Consider the following 21889-nt stretch of genomic DNA (forward strand, 5'->3'; position numbering starts at 1 on the left):
AATGCCTGGCAGATTGGGAAAATACAGTGTAGTATGAAGGAGAAAGTAAAGATGACCAGTGACCTCACCTCCCAGGGCAGCCACTACTGGCGTTTTGGTATGAACCCATCCAGCATTTTAAATGCGCGTATGTTTGTACTTAATTGGAGTCATTTCACTTATCACTTGCTGTTATCACGTACCGTTATATGGTGAACATATCAAAACTTCTTCAAAAGTGTTTGGAAAGACTGGCTAGTGTTTCACCTTAAGGATATACCAAAACTGTCTTGACTCATTCAAGGTTTGATAAAAGAGAGACTGGAAATGTTGAGTGCGAGTTTGAAGGAGGTAGGGGTTGCTTAGGGAAGTTGTACTCCATTGTGTTACTAAGAAAATGCTGATTCAGGTGTCTTTCTGGGTACCTCATTCATCCCTCCACTGGGCCAGCGAAAGCCTTCCTCGGCTCTGGTTGCTGGCCTCCCCTCTTATGGCTCTGCCAGCGTACGTGCCTATTTATATGTCTTTCTCCCCTCCCCAGGCCTGGTTTTTAATGCTCTAGCTGTTAGGACAAGCCATAAGCAGTTGCGGACTAAATACAGTGGTCAAGAGAGCTGAATGAATCAACCCCCCGCCACCTCCCAAAGGAGAGCCAGGAAGGTGTTAAACCGGGCTGGTAGTTTTAGGTTTCCTAGGACTGGCATCGTGCCGTCTGAGCCTTGAGATCCGACACTGAAGAGAACCGGGCTGGGATCCACTTTGGGCCCCGCCAGGCCCCTGGCAGCCACCTCCGGGCGGTGCTGGAATGCATCAGCTTAGTTCTGTTTATCTGCGGTGCTGGGACCAGGGACACAGCGCGGGGACTCTAAATGTGTCCCCATTGAACAAGGGTGGAAAGGTACAAATACGCATCTACTAAGCAAGCTCGGTTAGGCAAAGAGAATTTCATGTCTCCCGTGCGTTCCTTTCATTAGTTCCCTTAGTATGTTCAGAATGTTGTTTGATTCATTAAATTCCAATATCCAAAAAATGCATGATTTTTTTTCTAAAAGAGTTTTAAAATTGTTTAAGTTAAAACTGGGAAATTTGTAGCATGTTAAGCGTTTGGAGGGCTTTTTAGGTTATGTGGCTTGAGGCTTTCTGTATTTTGTACCAGCTAGATGGGGAGCTCCCTGCAAATGGCACCTGTCCTGTTCATCTTTGCAACAGGGACAGTCTGACAGATCAAAATGCTCAGTGACCCTCCATTAGAGGAGAAGAAATAGGCACAAAGAGGTTAAGGAACGTTCCCAACGTGACACATAGGCGGGCCAGCGTCGGCACAGCAGTGGCGGCGGAAGTGGGAGGACACAGCCGCTGGTGGTGAGCTCCGATTTGACGCTCTTCAGTTCAAGCGGCGCTGCCGTGTACTCTCACGGATGCTCCTGCATTTGCCCGCAGCAGGATAGCCATGAAATAGTCTGTGGGAACTTTGTAGGCATATTTGGTTTAAAACTTCTGTTAACTTTATGCCCCATGACCCAAAGTTACCAGGATTTATATTAAAGATGAGGGGCGGGGATCAAACGCCATTTTTAGAAGAAAATCCAAATCAACAAAATAAGCTGATGAAAGGGACTTCGTAGTTCTCTGTGACCCCAGCTCCCGGTGTGTGTCCTGGAGTCGTCACATATTCATACAGATTTGCCACGCGTGCCAGTGATCTGCTTGGCCACAAGCACCTGTGCGCTGACTCACTGTCCCAAAGGACACTTGTGCCAAGTCACTGAGCACCAAAGTTTCACGGAATGTCTCCGATGAGCCGGGCATGATTCCAGGTGATAAGGATTCACTGATGGACAAAACAGCTAACGTCTCTGCCCTCGTGGGGCCCCTGTCCTGCACACAGCCTCCTCCCCCTCACATCAGCCCCAGGAAGGCGCAGGAGGAAAACTGGCATGCGGGAGAGTACAGTGATGCCCCCAGGGTCCCCAGCATCAAGGTGGAAGCAAGATGTGCACCTGCATATTCGCGTTCCAGGTCCCCAGCCTCTCCTGCTAGGCCACTAAACACTGCGGGATCACGACTGGTGTTCAAAAAGGTGATCGTGAGTAACAGTAAAGAAAAAATGTCGTAGCCAAGAAACTGTCTTTATTCTTAAGTTGCACAAGTCTATTTTTAGAAAGGATTTCAATTATGAGGATTAAAAACGAGTGGTGTCAACCATAGGAGTTAAACCATAAGTGAACTAGAAAACACAGCTGCAGGGGGAGCCAAGGGCCAGCCTTCCTCCGGCCACAGTGCATGTGAGGTCCTTGGAGCAGGTGGTGAGGGGCACCGGCATCGTGCATTGTCACCCCCTGGGGAGTAGGGCGGATCCAGCTGACGGTGCACAGTGCCTCCTGGTGCAAGGCCAGACTTTTCCCAGAGCCCGTGCTGGCTGGGAAAAGATAGGCACCCCGGTAAGCAAGCCTGCTGAGGCTCAGGGAGGAGAGCGGGAGTAGTTGCCTTTGCCCACCAGGCTCTTAGCATACTGTTTAAACTAAAAGTACCCTCGCTCATAAATCATCAAATACAGGCCCAGGGGAGCTTTAAAGCACAGCCCCTCGATTGAAGCCACACGTTTTACCAAACCACACCTGGGCCAAAGAGTATTGAGGCTTTTGAAGACCTTATAAAAATGTCCCAACTTGCTTATCACATGCTTATCTTAGACGCACCAGCTCAGCTGAGGGGTGACTGCCTAGTTGATGGGTCAGCTTCCTGTGTCCAGGTCCCTGACCTGATACTACCTGTAGTCTTAAAATAAGGTAACTTTGCCGCAGAAAACCTCAGCCAACAAGGGAGCCCCAGAGGGGAGCTGGGCTGCCAGGATCCGCCTCCTGGCAGCCAGCAGTGTAAGCCCTGCATTCAGTGCGGCCTCCCCCAGCCCTGCTGGGTTAGGATCCAGTCACTCCTGTCCGCGCTGGGCATCTCCTCAGCAACCACCCCCTTACCACGCACAGAAGAAAGATCTCTGCGAGGAAACACGCCGCGGGGGCTGGAGGCAGGGAGATCGCCCACCTGGCTCGCACAGGTAGTTTGCCGAGGGCCACCCTTAATGGACAGGTGACTCCGTAGTATTGCAGGACGCTTGCAAAGCTCCTCTCCCCAGAATGTGTCCCAAACTCAGGGGTCACAAATCCCATCGCTGATGAGTCACTACCTAGGCGAAGCACAGCCTCCTATCTTTCTTTGTTACGTTAATCTTTATTTTTATTTTACTTGAACATACATGTCTGTGGTTTTAAAGTCCACTAGTACTGAAAGGCCAGGCTTTGTCCCTTCTGCTCCACACCTCACAGCTCAGAGGCAGCTGCTGTCATTCAGCCTCCTCTCCTGGAGGCCCCGCCGTGGTTCTAAAGACTGTGTGTACGGTGCGATCTTTCTGTTCAGTTTGGCCCTCTTCTTTGGAGATGAGGTCTCGCTCTCTGACTTCCCCTCCCATGTCCCCTGACCCAGTGGGACTGACAGAGACACCCCCCTGAGGAAGACTCTGTAAATGTTGTTCAAGGCTCTTGCCTGGGCCGTTCCCAGCCAGGAGGAGAGCCTTTGAGGGAGACGAGCTTTCACAGTGAATCCACTAGGGTCCATGGGGCTCCCTCTTGGACTGGGTCAGTAGGAGGGCAGGAGGAGAGGTCGGGCTGTTGACTCCCCTGCTTCCCTCCTGGGCCGTAATTTGACAGCAGCTGCTCATCTACCAAAGCCCTCCTCCTCCTCCTCCTGTCCAGCACCTCCCTCCTGCAGCTCAGCTCCCCGCATCCTGCTACCTGCTCACTCCCCTGGCCTCTTCAGGCCTCGGGTGCTAACAACTCCCTGATGTTGCTAGCCTTGCGGGGGAGGGGCATTTCCTCATTAAGTTCCCTGTGACCTGCCAGAACTTATGTCATAGCCCTGTACTAGATTAAATAGTGTTCCCCTTCCAAAATTCATGTCCTTCCCGGAACCTCAGAATGGAAGGTACCTTATTTGGAAATTAGGGTCATTGCAGATGTCATGAGTTAAGTTGAAGTCCTACTGGAGTAGGGTGCGCCCTAAATCCAACATGACCAGTGTCCTCGTAGGAGCGGAGACACAGACACACAGAGAAGATGATGTGAATGCAGGCATGCAGGAATGTGCCATGTGATGACAGAGGCAGATAAGAGTGATGCATCTAAAGGGCCAACCCCAGTGGCCTAGTGGTTAAGTTCAGCACGCTCCACTTCGGCGGCCCAGGCTGGGTTCCCAGACACAGCTTATACCACTCTTCTGTCAGTGGCCATGCTGTGGTAGCGGCTCACATACAAAAAGAGGAAAATTGGCAGCAGATGTTAGCTCAGGGCAAATCTTCCTCAGCAAAACAAAACAAAACACCAAGGATTGCCAGCAACACCAGAAGCTAAGATAAAGGCATGAACAGATTCTTACCTGGAGCCTCCAGAGGTAGTGGCCCTGCCAGCACCTTGATCTCAGACTTCTGGCCTCCAGAAGTGTGCAACCATAAATTCCCGTTGTTTTAAGCCGCCCAGTTTGAGGTACTTTGTCATGGCAGCCCCAGGAAGCGAATATAGCCCCTTCCTCACGCTCACACCAGTGTGCCTTTGAGTGGACCGGCCTGTTCTAGCCACAGGCCTTCTGCTCTGTGAACTCTTCAAAGGCGAAGGCACCTTGTTGACGCTGAGGCCTCAGTGCCCGGCACAAGGCCGGCCCCCACAAGCACCCGGTAAACGTCTGGTGGCTAAGAGGGAAGGTGCCTATTCTGTTCTGTCTGTTCCTCTTTTACGGAAATAAAATCAAAACAAATTCAAAGCAAGCCTGGAAGTTTCCAGGTGAAGCAGAGGCCCACCCAGGCAGATGCGCTCAGCTGGCAGCCCCAAGTCTGGGACCCTGGGCTCATCTCTCTGGAGCCTGGCCATCAGCTGTGTCAGCAACAGCCCAAGGGCACACCTCCACCATCCTGGCGCACTTTGTCATGATTTTGAAACACTGGATATGAAAAGTTCAACTGGACTGGAAACTCATTCAGTTCTCACAAGAAATTTTAACATTACAGGTCAGGGAAAGAAAAGGAAGACTTGTTAGATTATTTAAATATAATTTCAACTGTTGTAAACTTTGTTTGATTGTACAAAACGGCTTTAAAGTTATCTACTTGCACAAAGAAAGTGTCTCGATGGTGGCACCCCACTTGTCCCCTCTGTCCTGAGCTTGTGTGCAGTGGTTTCAAGCCTAAAACCTGGAATGTTCATCGAAGCAATCACGTCTTCATTCCAGAATGGGAACTGTTTTATTTGGAAGTTTTGCACAAGTTTACTATCTCCCATAATTCATTTTAAAAATGTTTCTTATAATCATATAAAAGATAAACATAAAACTATTATTTTATAAAAAGATTAATATTTTAATCTTTTTGTAAAATTAAAAGATTAATATTTTCAGCAAATATTATTTTTCTGTGTGAGAAAATGTGAAAAATGTCACGATCCCCTCTACTGTGTCCTTCTGCATTCGTTCCTGCAGTTCAGAAACATGGATGAGTGCCTCCAGGCTCGACCCCAGGTGAGGGGCCAGGACGTGGAGTTAGAAATCACTAGGACCAACTCACGGCAGTGAGTCAAGATAAAGAGGTTTCTACAGTGCCCCAGAAATGCAGCAAAGACTCCCTGAGAGAAGGAGAAGAATCGGCTCTTGAAGGGTTTTCATCCGGAATGACGGACCCGATCTGCCCTAGGAAGGCGACTGGAGGCAGCTGGGAGGGGGGGTGTGTGAGGAGAGCCTGGAAGTGGGCAGAGTGAGCACCGGAGGAGGTGACGTGGAGAGGTGGGGGCCAGACAGGGCTGGTTTAGGGATCACCAGGAATGGAAAGTTAGGAAAGGGAGAAGGAACTGGTCAAGACAGGAGGTCCTCGGAAAAAGACCGGGAAAGTCAGGAGGCCCAAGGCCACCTCACTTGCAGGATGGGGCACCCAGCAGATGTCCTGTGGCTGAACCCTGGGGCCACAGTGAGGCTGGCAGGTGTCCTTTCCGCATGGAGAACGCTTCTCGGAAGCCTAAAAACGTGGTGCATTTGACACTACCCAACTCAGCAAACAGAAAAGGCTATCAGGTGTTCCGGAAATGGAACAGGGCCCCAGGGGGGAACTGTGAGGCCTGGCACGGGAGGATGAAGCCTTCTCCAGGCTGGCCTGAGGGGTGCCGGGTGGGGCCGGTCTCTACGCCTGCCTGGGTGCCCATCCAGACCTCTTTGGTCATTTACAGCTGGCCTTGGATTGGTTTTAGCCTCAGGCGTTGTTTCTACCAGGGGCAGCCTTCCTGGAATTTCTTTTACAAAATGTGTTTGCTGCCTCACGCTGCTTTTCTGGGAGGTGCTCTTCTGGGAGTGGGGCCCCTGGGCTGGCGTTGGATGCTGCGTGTCTACTGTGGGTGCTCTGCGGGGACCCCTAGGAAAATAACCAGGCCCGTCTCTGGGGCTACCCGAGGTCAATTTTTGGCAAGAAGTGAGAGTGCGATTCGCAGGTGGATTATTCCTGGGGTGAGATGGGAACTCTCTGGTGGCACCAGCAAGAGTGCCTCGATGCAGGTGACCTGGCCAGGCTGGGCTGCTCCAGCTTAACCACGTGAGCTGTATTGTCACACGCCTACAGGTGTGATAATAGATGGTTCCACGTAGCTGTGGGCCCCATTTTCACTTAAGAGAATGCTGGTTTCGTGATCCTGACCCTCGAGAAGGAGCGCTAGGAATAAAGGCCCTCTTTAGCGCTGGTCCTTCCTGGGGGCCGCATCACTTTGCTGCTGTTGGGTAAGACCTACCTTGAGGACAAAGGGCCCTTGGGGAGCTCCCCGTTGGCCAATAGAGAACATGCCAGTAAATGCCGGTGCGCCCGCCGGCAGGTGCAAGGACACAGGACCGCCCAGAATTCTGAGCGGGCGATGGCCTGGGGGCCCCAACAGCCGGTAGGCGGGCAGCACCACTCCGCGTGGGGGCGCCCCCGCCCGGCATCCCCAGGGCTCTTAGGGACCTGCGAGCGCGCCGGGCCGGGAGGACCCCAGGAAGACGCGGGAGGCCGGCGCAGGGGATGAGCGGGAGGGGGAGGGGCCGAGCCGCCCGCCGCCGCCCCGCGGGCCGCAGGAAAGTGAAAGGGGCGGCGGGGCTGGCGGGGCTGGCGGGCCTCGCGGGCCTCACGCGCCGCCCCAGGAAGTCGCGAGCAGGAAGCGCCCGCGGCGGCCGGCCCGGCGGTGGTGCGCGGGCCTGGGCGGCGCAGGTGAGGCGCGGGCACGGGGACTGGGACCGGGACGGGGACCGGGCGGGGGAAGCGGCGCAGGGACCCTTCCCACCGCCGGCACCTGCGGGGCCGCGAGACTCGGGCGGCGGGACCGCGCAGCACCTGCCGCCGCGGGCGACGAGAGGGGCCGCCGGGGGGCGCCCGCTGCCCCGCGCTGGAGGGGCGCCGCGCCTGCCGGGCCGGGGGTCGCGCTCCGCGGGCTGCTGCTCCTCCGCGCGGCTTTGTGCGGGCCCTAGGGAAGCCTTTGGAATGAGGGGGCTCCAGGAGCGGCCGGGCGCCCCCGCCGGCGTCCCCGGACCGGGCGGCGCGGGATTCCGGGCAAGTGGAGGCGGGGGAGCCGCGCTGGGCCGGCGGCCGGCCGCTGGAGCCGCCCGCGCCGCGGTGACAGCCCGGGTCCAGAGACCCCGCAGGAACAGCCCCGCGCTCTCGGCCGCGCCGGGGCCGTGGGCGTGCCCGCCCAGCCCGTCTCCTCCGGGCACCAGCCGCCCGAGGCTCGCGGCGCCAGCACCCTGGGCCTCTGGGTTGTTTGTTGAGCAGCTGGTTCCCGGAGACAGTGAGCCTCCTGGGCAACACGAGTGACAGCGACTTTCTGGATTTATAGGGCTTAAAGCGCCGGAAAGTGCCCCAGCCGGTCGCCACCAACCATCGGGATCTTTTTCCTCCTTCTCCCACCCTCCTGCCCTCCCAACCCCTGCGGCCACGCTGCCGATCCTGGTGACCCGGTGACCGAAGCGGTTTGGTCAGGATTTGCATCTGAGCCGAGGATTCGGGCAAGTCCCTCACCCCACCCCCAGGTTTGAATTTCTAAAGCTGGAATGCCAGACTGCCTTTCCTGTAGCCTCCCAGAGCCCACTGCCTGTGGAGCGTCCGCCTGCCCTTGAACTTAAGCCAGCGAAGTCGCTTGAGTCGGTAACTGTATTAGATTTCCCCCATTGCTCCTTCATTAATTTAGATGGAGCTGGAAGCCCAGGGCTCTAGACCCTGGCTGTTTCACCATGCAGTTTTGGAGCTGCATTTGCAGGGTCTATCTTGTGCAGACCATTTTTGCCGTTCTGTTTGTCGGCGGAAAAAGGACAGTGGTACAGACAGAGGATTCCCTTTCCTATTTAAGCCACAGGAAGGGGATAGTGGCCATTGCCATTAATCTAAACCATAGGAAGTGTTTTCTCTGGAAATGAAGTTGTACTCTCTCTCTCTCTCTCCCTCTCTCTCTCTATTTCTCTCGGCAAAAAAAAAAGTATGAAAACTTTTTGGGAGACATGGGTTTCCCACCCATCTTAGCCTTAAAATAAGATCCACTTTAAAAACTTTGTCGGTTATTTAAAATATGCATGATGCTGCTTTGATATTTACAGTGGCGCTTCAGTTCTGGAAACACCCTTTCCGTGTTATTTTTGCCATCACTTTCAAGTCTCATTATTTTCGTCTCCAAAGAGTACACAGAACTGTTGGAGGCTGACAGACCACCAAGTGGTGGGTCTGAGGGTGGGGCTGCATGATGCACGGGGCCCTCCAGTCGTTCTGTTTTGTAGATGACTAGGTTGTGCTTTTGGGGAAGATGGGTATAAAGGCATGCGTTTTACAGATTTAATGGAGATGCTGTAAGGGGTGTTTCTTAAATTACTGTCTTTGACGGTAGTATGATACCAGATACTCGGACACTTTTCCCTGCTGGGGTGGTGAGTTCCAGAGGTGCCTATAAAGATCGTTTTTTTTTTTAAAGTGTGTTTTCTTTTTATGTACTTGGGCTGTGTGCCAAAAACAGGGTTTAGACCAAGTGATTTGCTGCCCTTCTGCTGCCCTCTCTTTGGAGGGGATAGGCTGGAAGGAGAGAGATGGGAAGGAGGAGGGGACTTAGGGAAACTGGACCGACCTGAATTTGCCCCAGAGTTGAGCTGACCGGCGAGCCACCTACCCCATTGTTCTCTGAAGTGCACCCTGCCTCTTCTCCAGGGTGGTCGTGGGGTTCACAGGAGAGCACGTGAGTCGTCACTGGTGACGGGGAGGTCTCGACCAGCTCTCGTGAAAGCGTTGTCAGTGGGCACTGCCCAGGCATTGGAGGAAGGGGCCTCATTAAATAGAGCTCTTAACACCTTTCATGTAAAATCGCTCTTTATCCATCTTGATTGCACCCACGATGGGAATTTATGGTGCTTACCTTCACCCATTTTAGAGGGGGAAGAACCCGCCTTGTTGTAAAAGGAAATAGAGATTTCTCCAGCTGATTTTCCAGTGCCTTCTGGATTTTTTTTCCTGTGGTTACAGGTTTTGCCAGAATTGAATTGAGATTTGTCGGTTAATTGATTCAGTAGGTGGCAATAGAATATTTCCAGACAAGCTGTGCCTAGAGCAGCAGTGTTTGGACAGAGGAGGAAATTGGATCCTGCCCGTCTGTTTCCACGCATTGTAAAATCTAAACCAAGTCTTCTCTCTGAAGTCATCATCGCAGAATTATTCCTTGAGGTACATTTAGGCCCAAACAGGAGCCCACTCATTCTGAGCAGAGATTTAGTAAAATATTTTTTTAAATCTAGGGATTTGAGCAAAATCAGTTTTGAAGCATTTGTGGAAATTCATTCAACACCCTTGAGCGCTTGCTCTGTGCTGGGTTCTGAACTAGGAAACGGGAGTGGGGCGGTCACCTGCAGCCCTTGGCCTTCCTCTCCCGAGGCCACAAGAATGGTACCAGCTGCTGTTCACTGCGCGTCTCTCATACCAGGCTCGGGGCTAAGGGCCCTCCATGGGTTCTCTCAGTTCCTCTTTATGACAACGCTAAAAGATAGGGGTCACCACCTCTATTTTTTAGCCAGGAAAGGTGAGGGAGTGGAAAGTTTAAGCGACATGCCCAGGATTACCCAGCCCGAGGTCAGCTGTGGGGGCAGGTGGAACTCACATCTGTGTCAGGAGCAGAGGTGTGGTTCTGGCTGGAGAAGAGGGGCCCCACTGCCTCCCTGAGAGGAGATGGAGGGTGGGGAGTTCTGGGAGGAAAGCTCAGCAAGAACTTGGAATGTTTTTCTAAAAGTTAGTATTGAAAAAGGAGCCTCTTTTGAGCGCTCGCTCTGGAGGGAGGGCAGGAGTGAAGGTGGGGCAGCCCTTCTAACTGAGAAGACACGGGCACGTAGGAATATAGTTTAAGTCTCCACATCTGAATGATTTTCTATACGTGTCTATTACTTATCCCAAGGAAGTTGTTGGAAAACGTTCAGTAAATTTTAGCTTCTTTAAATTGAGATTGTCTACTCAAAAGTAGCTTTCTTCAAAAAATTACATAACCTGGGAATTTCCGTAAGTATTCAGGTAGAACAATTCATGCTCCTGCACACTGGGTACTGTGGTATTTAATGTATTGATCCAAAACATTTCTTGTCGCCAAGCGTAAAAGGTAACTGAAAAATAGCACAAGTGTGAGGTTGGCTTTGGGACAGGAGACTGGTATGCAGAGGCCCCTTATTGGCTCCAAGCCCTCTCTGCCCATTCCTTCCTGTCTTGCTCTGCCTTCAGCCCTGCCTTCAGATGGGAGTCATTTTCCATGACCTGTGAGGTGACCACAGGAGATGAGAAATGAAGAGGCAGATACAAGGTGAAGTTCACTCCCACAGCATTAGATGCTCTTCGATTCAATTGCAAAGCCACAATTAAATGCTTGGTTTGATGACCTGCCGTCTTGTGCAGCCCTGCACTCCTCCCTGTTACTGTGGCTCAGACATGGCCTGGTCCACAGTGGGTGGAACTGACCCCGTCCAGTCCCTGGCGTGTTCTGGTCAATGAGCACATGGTGTAACCACTGGGCACATACTTGGTTTCATGTGCATATTGATATTAGTTCTGCAGAGTATTGTGGTTAAGAGTGAATGGTTGATCTCTAGATTCCGTCCAGGTGCGGATGAAATCAGTGCTTCATCATCAGTGATGGTCATCAGAACGTCATGTGAAATTCATCCCAGTGACCTTTCAGCTGCCCGAGGCAGACCCTCTACTTCCGCCTGGTGGCTCTAAGGGCAGGAGCTCCCTGTTGCACTGGATATCCAGCTTTGATCTGGGCTGAGTAACAGCCATACAGGGAGTTACTTCTGCCAGGGACTTCGACAGTGCCACTATCAGAACACCTCACTTTTTAACTCCCTCTTCTCCTTGTAGAGAACTGAGTCTCTGCCGGATGGAAGAGGGGAAGAGGGGAACCGAGACCAAACTGGACTTCTCTATGCACTTTCCAGCCTGTGTGAGCTGCAGGGGCAAGAGGGAGAGACTTGGAGCCAGATTCGTAACCTCTTTATGAAGCATCCTATTTCGTGACGGAAGCTCCGTGGTCAGTGTGACGTAAATGGCTCGACTCCCCGTCGGCATTCGCTTCATTGTCTCATTCTCCCGAGACCAGTGGTAAGTCCTGGCAGGTCTGTCCCTTGGCGGTGGGTGAGGGCCACCGTGCAGCCGGCTCCCCTCCCCCGGTTTCATTATAAGACACACGTGGATGACTGGCCTCCCCGTGACTGTCGATTGCCTGTCGGTGGTGGAAGCTGTGTCCAGGAACATTGCTGAGTTGTCCATCTTTGCTTCTGGTGGTGACGGATAGCATTTGGACTCTTTTGTGCTCTTCAGTGGTTTCTGTAATAATCATGGTTCCCCACAGAAAAATGACTGCTGATTACTGGCAGGACTGTAAAATGGCTGTGGGTGAAATAAGTGTATTAATTCTGAGCTCAGTGAGTGGCCTTGCTGGGGCAGAACTTTCAGAGGGAAAATGAAATCTAAACAAGTTAGATGCAGACCAGAACGCCACTTTCCGAGAGCACCATTCCTTGCGTGCTCTGAGCATCCTTCTCAGGGTGGATTCATGAATCCCACACTTCTTGGAGGAAGCAGATGGCAAGAGCGGAGTCTCGAGCTGGGATCTCTGGCCTCTAACCCACTCTCTGACTGCTTTCTCTCCCCAGCTGATCTCTGTTGGAAGGATCAAGTTTCCCCTACACTATTAGGTTCAGTCATTGGGAGCATGCAAATTAAACTGACAAAAAACAGATTCACAAGAGAAAAGACAGATTTAATCATGTATGTATGGGAGTTCACAGAAAACTGTGACTCAAATAATTTGGGGCTTATATGCCATTTTACAAGGGAAGAGGAGGAAGAGAAGGGTGTTTATGGGAAAACAATGACTTTTTGGAAAGTTAAATGGACACTTAGGAGAACAGATGGGAGATGTGCTGGGGTGTGACAGTGTCTCTTTGGTGTGGTGTGCATGCTTCTCACTTCTGGGGAGAGGAGCCGTCTCCCCCAGTTGCTCCCAAGGAGGGATTGGTGACAGCTGAGCTCTTTCAGGAGGCTCTGCTCTAGGCAGGGAAGAGATTGCAGGAACTGATGCTTTCTGCTCAAAGTAACTTTTATGCCACAGTGGCGTATTCTGGACCCCTTCATCATGACAACCCACTGGTGGCCTGCGTGCCCTGTGCAGCTCCTCAGGCCCTTGCAGTTTGGTGGAGCCCCGACAGGGTCTCAAGTGTGACTTCAGACATCTTCTCTCCAGAGGTGTCCCCTGCTGACAGCTCATGTACTGCTAAACCAGCCGCAAGTGCTCCGGAGCGTCCCTTTTATTTAGAGGGAGTTCCCTTTAGCTTCTTTGTCTGTTTCGTAACTTTATTTTGATACAGTTTTCATACTCACAGAAGAAAATTGTAAGAATGTTACAAAGAACTCCTGTATATCGCTGGTTCTTTTTTTTTTGAGTCTGAGACCTACAAAGATAGAGCAGCACTTCTCAAACTTTCGCGTGCATGTGACTCACCCTGAGAACTTGTTAAAAAGCAGATTCTGACTCAGTAGGTCTGGGGTGGCGCCTGAGAACCTGCATTTCCCAAGAGATCTGTTGCCGCAGGCCCATAGACCACACTTTGGGTAGCAAAGATATAGAGCATTTGTCTTAATTTCTGTTCCATCTCTGCCTCAAACTTGCTCTTTGACCTTTAAAAGTTATTTAACCTTTCTAGATCTCAGCTTCCTTAGCTATAAAAGAAGAGAATGGCTCTAGCATTCCTGTGAAGGATGTTTTTAGGCTTTTCTACTCAGCATGCACTGCCCCTTCTAGCAGCACTTTGGTTTCTTTGGGGAATCGACTTCCTCCCTGTGTGCAGAGTGACAGGCAGGTGAGCCTCAGGACTCTCCGTCCCACTGTGGCAGCCGCTGGGGGCCCTTGAGGCTGCATCCCCGTGGCCTGCCCTGTACAGCGCAGGTCCCACAGGAGGCAGGCCAGGACCTAAGGCAGGCCAGCCGCTGGTCTCTCTCCCACGACGTCGAGTCTTGAGGAGGGTGGACCTGGCCAGAGGGCTGTTGAAATGCATCGAGTGCAGCTGTGGGGCCCGGCTCCGCTGGCAGATTCTTAACATTTTGCCTCATTTGCTTCTCCTTCCACCCTCTCTCATCTGTGTGTATGTGTGTGTAGATGTGAGTATTTATATGTACACACACACATTTTTTCTGAGCCATTTGAGAATAAGTTGCATTATTCTTTTATTATTAATATACATATTCTTTTTTTTTTTTAAAGATTTTATTTTTCTTTTCTTTTTTTTTTTTCCTTTTTCTCCCCAAAGCCCCCCGGTACATAGTTGTATATTCTTCGTTGTGGGTCCTTCCAGTTGTGGCATGTGGGACGCTGCCTCAGCGTGGTCTGATGAGCAGTGCCATGTCCGCGCCCAGGATTCGAACCAACGAAACACTGGGCCGCCTGCAGCGGAGCGCGCGAACTTAACCAACTCGGCCACGGGGCCAGCCCCAATATACATATTCTTTTATTTACACATTTACATGATGCCCTTTTATTTCTAAATACTTCAGCATGTATTTCCTGTGAACAAGACATTCTCATATAACTATGCACAAAGATCAAAATCAGGAAATTTAGCACTGATACAATACTATTATCCACAGGCTGTATTCAAAATTGTATCAAATGTCCCATAATGTCCTTCATAGCTCTGTCCTGGCCCAGGATCCAGCCCAGTGGCACACGTTACATTTAGGCGTCCTGTGGGTTTAGTGTCCTTTAATCTGGAGCTCTTTCTTGGCCCCTCTCTGCCTTTCATGACCTTGACATTTTTGAAGGATACAAGCCGTTTCTTTTATAGACTGTCCCTTGTTTTGGGTGTGTCTCGTATTTCCTCATGTTAGATTCAGATTATGCATTTTTGTCAGGAATACCCGAGAAGGGAGGCAGCTTCTCACTGATGGTGAAGGGATTACAGATATTGGGGGGGGGGGGGGGGGGGGGCAACATGACACTGAATGAATCATATGGTGTTAGATTGGAATTAAAGATGTCTTCAAAAACTAGAGAGAAACGCAGAAGAGATATATGTGGGGGGTGTGTGGGTGTGATATGTGTGTCAGATGCCCATCCCCCCCCCACTGAGAGGCCCTGAGAGCAGCAGCAGCCCAGCAGCAGCAAGCACACCTGGGGCCAGATCTTGGTTTCCAGGTGCCGTTTCCCACTGCAGGGGCCCTGCGTCCTTGGAGACTGGGCTGATCTCAGGACTGGGGCAGGGAAGGTGAGATGAGCCTGGAATATCCTGTGCCAGAAAATAAGGAAGTGCTTAAAGATGAAGGCGTTGTCACTGGCCAAATCTGGGAGGATGTGAGACTTAAAATAAACAATACTGGAAATGAGTTATAGCCTATTGAATAAATAAGAATGCAGTGAGTCCACGCTGCTCTAATTAACTAAATGCGTAAATGGGAGAAAGGAGAGCTCTTCCCCACAGTCGGTGCCAGCTGCCAAGCAGGGCAGGAGTGCTCAGTGGAAACACGGCCTTCTGAGGCCGTCAGAGGAGTGCTGATTTCAGGAGAGGATCGTCAAAGGACACCCACTATTGGGGGAAACCTGGAGGGTTTCCACATAGTCTCCATGTCCCCACAAGTTCCTGGTTAGTTACTGAGAGGGAAAAATTGTAGCTTCACTGAGGGGACAATCTGGCAGATGGCACCTTAACCAACTTATCAGCGCTAATGTCACTGACACCGTCTGCCTCCCCTAGGATGCTCTGAAAAGGGCCCACGTCACAGCTGTGTGTGGTTTCATTGTTGCTAAATTTAAGGATGTCTTTGGACTAATTTCTATGCCAAATCATACTACTCAGTAACTCTCATCTAAAACATTTGTTTATTCCTTATTTGCATATGACTGAGATAAATAACAGTCAAACAAGGCAACAGATACTCTGTCTTGAGTCTCTAGCTGGGAGCTGACTGCTGTTCATCTGGGAACATGTGTGATATTCAAGAGTGTTTCTAAGGGAGCTTTGCAGGTGCACAGCTGTCCTGTGCTGTCATTGCCCAGACAGGCTTCTTTTGCTGGTAACTTGGGGTTAACCCAAACCCTATCCTTACGATATTGGTAGATGCCAAGAATGCTGCAGTTAGACGTAACTATGAAAAGTAAGTGGCGGGCCGGCCACATGGCCAAGTGTTCATGCACGCTGCTTCGGCGGCCCAGGGTTTCACTGGTTCAGATCCTGGCTGTGGACCTAACACTGCTCATCAGGCCATGCTGAGGTGGCATCCCACATAGCAAAGCTGGAAGGACCTACAAGTAGAATATACAACCAGGCAATGGGGGGCTTTAGGGAGAAAGGAAAAAAAAAAAAAGGATGTTTGGCAACAGATGCTGGCTCAGGGCCAATCTTTAAAAAAAAAAGTTAGTGGAACACTGATGAATGAAAGATCAGATAGTTCATTTTTAATTGTGTTTATTTAATACTCACAAGCCTACATGTAACACAAGACAAAAAGTATTGGATTGTATTAGTTTCCTGGGGCTGCTGTAACAAAGTACCACAAACTGGGTGGCTACAGACGTTTCTCTCTGGTGGTGCTGGAGGCCCAGAGTCTGAGCTCAAGGTGTGGGCAGGGCCATGCTCTCTGAAGGCTCCAGGCAAGGGGCCTTTCTCGCCTCTTCTAGCTTCTGGTGGCTGCTGGCATTCCTTGGCATTCTTTGTCTTGCTCTGCCTCCATCATCACATGGTCTTCCTCCCTGTCTGTCTCTGAGTCTTCACATGGCTTTTTATAAGGACATGTCATTGGATGTAGGATCTCATTGGACTTGAGGTCATATATGAGTTCAGTGTGAGCTCAACTAATTCATCTGCGAGACTCTACTTCCAAATAAGATAACGTTCTCAGGTTTGGGGGGACATGAATTTTGGGCAGACAATATTCAACCCAGTACAAGATGGATAAAAGGAAACAAATATCATCCAGGATCCTTGCTTCATGAATGATAGGGGAAGAAAGAAAATGAGGGTAGAGTTCCAGAATGAGAAGGGACTTCCGGGGGGTTGTTTAGGACTCTAGTCCCGTAACCCAGGACAGTCCTGCAGCAGTAAAATGTCTGCTCACTCTCCGGGACAGGCATTTCGAGACGGCCACTAGGAAGGCACCAGTCCTAGAGGCAGCTGCTGTGGTTCCAAAGTGACCAGCGGGGGCTGTGGCCAGACCTTCTGGAGAGGGAAGCCCGGTCTCCAGCTGTTGGCTCTTCCCCTCCCCCGAGTGCTATGGGGATAAGATGAGCAAAGTGAGGGAGGAAGGACGGATTTGGAAATAGAGGAAGCAGAGCTGGCCTGACACTGGCTAAATAAAAGATAGGGGCTCCTCTTAGGGAGACATATATTCTGGCTAGGAAAATTCCAGTCTGCACTGTAGGTTGACCCTTTGCCCTGATTCGGCAGGACAGCTTCTCTCAGATAACCCTGCTAACCTGCAGGCAGTTACCCCTCCCAAAGGGGCTGACTCATCAAGGTGTTTTGTTTCCACACAAAACTGAACTGAAAATGTCCAGAGGGAAGTGCTGCTCAGCTCTGTGGCTCGGTGTTCATGGGGCATCCCTGAGCATGTGCTCCAGCTCAGCATCCCCCAACCAGAGGCAGTCCTGGGAACTACCTTCGCCCCACCAGGTCAGGGTGGTGAGCACTACATGCAGAACTGCCAGTTAGGGGAGGAGGCCAGGGCCCAGGGATGGAGGCAGAGGCCCAGGGACGGAGGCAGCTGCCCAGGGATGGAGGCAGCAGCCCAAGGAAGGAGGCGGCAGCCCAAGGAAGGAGGCAGAGGCCTAGGGATGGAGGCAGCAGCCCAGGGAAGGAGGCAGCAGCCCAGGGAAGGAGGCAGCAGCCCAGGGATGGAGGCAGCAGCCCAGGGAAGGAGGCAGCAGCCCAGGGAAGGAGGCAGCAGCCCAGGGATGGAGGCAGCAGCCCAGGGAAGGAGGCAGCAGCCCAGGGAAGGAGGCAGCAGCCCAGGGAAGGAGGCAGCAGCCCAGGGATGGAGGCAGCCGCCCAGGGAAGGAGGCAGAAGCCTAGGGGTGGAGGCAGCCACCCAGGGATGGAGGCAGCAGCCCAGGGAAGGAGGCAGCAGCCCAGGGAAGGAGGCAGCCTCCCAGGGAAGGAGGCAGCAGCCCAGGGATGGAGGACAGAGGCCCACAAATGGAGACCGTTGGCCCAGGGATGGCCGCTAGGTTCCAATAAGCTGGACACATGACAGCCTTGGAATGCAGGTGTCTCAGGGCCCCAGGGCTCTTCAGACCTTAACTGGACATACAGAGGAGCTCTTTATTTCTGGGTTTAGTTATTCTATTTAATAAATATATTAATATACTTAATAAAAATAGGACATTTATAAATAGAACATTCTGTCTGTTTATGTCTGGGTAGAGAGTAGAGCGTGAACCCAAAGTCTATTTAAGTAGAGCCGCTCTCTCAAAGTTCTTCTTCGCTGGCTGAGTGTGAAATTCAGATTCTCCTGCTTGATAACACACCTGTAAGCTAGTGGCATGTAGTATCCTTAAGGGTTTCCGATTCTTCTCTGACTCCATTTGGGCCATGCCAGAGGTAGAGTCTGAGAACTTTTTCATGTTCCTTGTGGAGACTGGAAAAGGAGCCCTGTCCCCAAATGGGGGCAGAGCAGGTCCCCTCTAGGCTGCACCTGTCCTAGTAAATTACCACCAGTGGGGATGTAAGTGACAGCAAGTCTAGCCCTGGGCTGGAGGTTTGGGTATTGAGGGCTCATAAAGTTCCAGTGGCCTAGAAGCCTCCTTGCTAGTGCACAGGAGCAGCGCGTGGGACAACAGAGGGCTTCGAGCGAGGACTGGAGAGACCTCCCTCCCCTACCAAAACGGGTGACTTTCAGAAACATGGGGGCAAGGGCCTGGACTTCCGTAACTAATTCACTGTACCTGCATGCTCTTTGTTCTTTGGGGTAAATTATACACTCATTTTTTTTTTTTTTAAAGATTTTATTTTTTTCCTTTTTCTCCCCAAAGCCCCCCAGTACATAGTTGTATGTTCTTCGTTGTGGGTCCTTCTAGTTGTGGCATGTGGGATGCTGCCTCAGCGTGGTTTGATGAGCAGTGCCATGTCCGCGCCCAGGATTCGAACCAACGAAACACTGGGCCGCCTGCAGCGGAGCGCGCGAACTTAACCACTCGGCCACGGGGCCAGCCCCCTACACTCATTTTTTATAGTTTCATTCCTCTCCTATCTGGTTGTTGGCATGGCCTTGAGAGCAAAGAGTCCTAGAAATAGGTCAGTGTGTGTTTCCGTGATGAAGCGGACAGCATGGGGGCCCCCCCGCCTGCTCCCTTAGCAAGTCTCTGTGAATGCCTCTCAAGGCCGTGTGGTGGCCCCTTTCGCTGAGGGGCAGGCACTCCAGAGCTATAGGTCTGAGCCCCACAGTTCCACCGATGCTTTTGTCTCACTTGAAATAGCTTTATTGAAAACAAAAATCTGGAAATATTTATTTGACCCCTACCTTTCCTGGTGGCCAGAGGGGCAGGCACCCCAAGGAGTCTGTTATTCACATAAAGCCACCCTTCAGGAGTCAATCGCAACGTTGAAAATGTGGGCGTGAGACAGGAGGAGGGCTGCCGGCACCATCGAGGGCCTTGGAATGACTGGCCATCCCCAGGGGCTGTGGCCCCTCTGTGGAGGTGGAGCGTGCCCCTCTTTGTTCTGTCTCTGGGCCTCTGTCTTAGGTAATTATGGGTCCGAGCCAGCACACCATCTGAAAGACATTGGCCTTTCCAGGCCAGAACAGGCTGGCCCTTCAGGGTCGGGGGCTGGGCCTCAGGACACAGAGGGCTGCCTTCTGGTGGGAGCCCCTGCTCTTCATCTCCTGCCAAGTAGTTTTTCCTCCTGACCTGTTTTCTTCCCCTAAGAAATGTTGTTCCATAGAGTGGTTCAAACGTTTAGCCTGGAATGAACGTTTATCTTTTCAGGAAAGACTTCTTTTCTGCAGTCTTCCGTACATTTCGGTACTTCCTCCTGAACTGCTTTTCTCATAAACCAAAGAGAGCAGCAGGGCTGGGGCCAGTATGTTTAATGTCATCAGCCTTATGCATAGTTTGTCAGCGTCACTGAGTTGTTCTCACTGAGGTCTGTGAAATCTTTCTATTTCTGCCTTGTGTCCTAAAAAGTTGCATAGAAGCTAAAAATTAGAAAGTATGATCTTAAATGCCCAGGATACCAGGCTTACAAGACACTTGGAGTTTATTTTGTTACAAACTAAATAATCATTCCTTTTTGACTGCTTTGTAAACACGTGTTCGTCTTCTGAGTCCCAAATTTCTCTTTGATTATAGTTTTTTTTAAATAGTTTCAACTTGGACAAAGCAAAAGTGGCAAATTTTTTAAACGTAATACTGTAGTGACATTATAAATAGGATTGATAATTGATATAGGACTGAATGAATAACATACAGCATAAGAAAATTTAAGAATACGGTTATAACGTATTCTTAATGCATCTTATGTTATTTTATGTCATCTCCTACCACTGTTTTGTGTTTCAGGTACCGAGCCTTCATTTTTATTTTGACATTTTTGCTGTATGCAAGTTTCCACTTATCTCGAAAGCCTATCAGCATAGTTAAGGTAAGAAAGTATAAAAAGCACTCAATTTCATACCCTGCCTGTAATGTCTCTAAGAAACTAGTTACTTTAAAAGCCAATCTGAGGGGAGCGAGAGGGGGAGGGTGGTAAGATAAATGGAGAAAATGGATTGTTTAGAAGCTAGTTGTTTTGCTCCTTTGGTTTTTCGATTCTCTTTTCTGAGATTAAAATGTTTCAGGATTTATCATTTCAGAGGTGGTACACTTTCAGTCATATTAGTTGATAGTCCCAGACTTCTAAAGCTTAGTTAAATATTTGTTCTATCCTGTGTGATTTTCTCTCCAAATATATTCAGTCTTAAGTTGTTCCCCAAATTGCTTCTACGATCATTGCGTTTTGGTGCTGCGTCTGGCTGTGGTCGTGGGTCTCCGTTGTTCTTAGAACACTGGGTTTCTGTTTGAGTTTGGGTGGCAGGAAGTTGTTAAGCAGGCATTTAAGTAGACTTTGAGTAAAGAAGGTTAAAGCGGACAGTCAGGTATAGTAGTTATAAGCTGGGAAAAAGCAAGATGGCCTTGTAACCCTCCTTGGAGTTACATCACGTTGCCTATAGACTGTCAACAGGCTTGAATGGCTTTTGACTCTTTCTTGTCAAAAGAATAAGGAAATTGTCCAGTGCCAAAGATCGCTCACTGACAGCTCCATTGCCCCCTCCCTCACTTTATAGTCGTTGGCAGGGACGAAGAGCCAGGTCTGTAATGCTGTTGGCCTTTGTGCTGGTGCTTCCTCCACTCCCTCAGTTGCTGCGTGCCAGACAGCTGCCCAGCTGCCCTCCAGCGCTCAGGCCGGTGGGAGAGGCAGCCCTGAGGCCGTGCTTCTGTGGACAGTGGATGTGACTCCCAGGGGATGTCAAACATCGTCATCCGTTTACTCAAAAGCTTCTGAAAGTCCTCCTTGACCCCTAGGAAGCAGGAATTTTCCATGCCCCTCAAGTTGCTTGCAAAATTCTCACTTTTTTGATTCACCAAGTTGTAATGACTATGGAAATGTTTGGAGACCTTTAAAAATGTGGTTTTCAAAAGAGAGGTAAGAGTAGGAGAAGAGGTGGTGGGCCTTAATCCACTCTACCCGTGACTCTAAAATCAGAACCAAGGGCCAGCCACGGTAAATTTCAACACTACTGCTTCTTGTCTTCCTGGTTACGGAAATACACGTATGGCTCAAGAACAAGGCGTGTCATAAAATGGAAGAGGCTGTTGCAGAGGCCTTAGTAGCACCATGGAACTGAAGGAGCAGTAGTGGTCAGGGAGCCTTCCTGGCGTTTCAGGATTGATCCTGAAAGGCTGCGTTTGGATGATGGGGCCAATGCCTAGAGTCCTAGATGGAGGGTGGGGCATCACCATGAAGTTGCCAGCCTGATGGGCGGAGGGTCTGTACTGGGACACAAGCATCGTGGTGAGCTGGCCATGGAGGATCTCTGTGGCGGGGCACTTGGATTCCATCTGGTGGTCACGTGGGTCCCCACTTAGCCAGGAAGGGATGCAGCATTGTTCCAGGTCACTCTCCTGGCTGCCCTGCAGGGGGCTTCGGGCTTACTGAAGGGGAGATCTCATGGGCAGCTCTTGTCTGAGTATTTCACAAGTCGCAGTAACTGCCGCTGGTCAAGCCCCAGGGCACCTTGGGTGCGCACACTCATTATTTAATGTAAACTTCACAGCAGCCCTGTGAGTATCCTTATGAGGAAACTGAGACTCAGGAGCTTAATTCC

The 21889-nt window shown here is 50.8% G+C and overlaps 1 protein-coding gene across 21 annotated transcripts in view; it reads left to right on the top strand.

Annotated features, from left to right (window-relative positions):
- Nucleotides 1-21889, top strand: part of SLC37A1 (solute carrier family 37 member 1) — a 79765-nt gene that overhangs the window by 6755 nt on the left and 51121 nt on the right. For 7 of the 21 annotated variants that reach the window (XM_070252115.1, XM_014736395.3, XM_014736393.3 and 4 more), the window contains 2 exons: nt 11399-11638; nt 20085-20166. In XM_070252115.1, coding sequence (XP_070108216.1) covers nt 11583-11638; nt 20085-20166 — 138 coding nt within the window. In that variant the 5' untranslated portion in view covers nt 11399-11582. Of the gene's footprint in view, nt 1-6602; nt 6778-6991; nt 7241-7862; nt 8056-8086; nt 8171-11398; nt 11639-20084; nt 20167-21889 lie in introns of those variants that run through there. The other 14 variants (XM_070252118.1, XM_001492192.6, XM_070252126.1 and 11 more) reach the window with 10 other exon arrangements.

This window comes from Equus caballus, chromosome 26, assembly GCF_041296265.1.
Source record: "Equus caballus isolate H_3958 breed thoroughbred chromosome 26, TB-T2T, whole genome shotgun sequence".
Classification (NCBI taxonomy): Eukaryota; Metazoa; Chordata; class Mammalia; order Perissodactyla; family Equidae; genus Equus; species Equus caballus.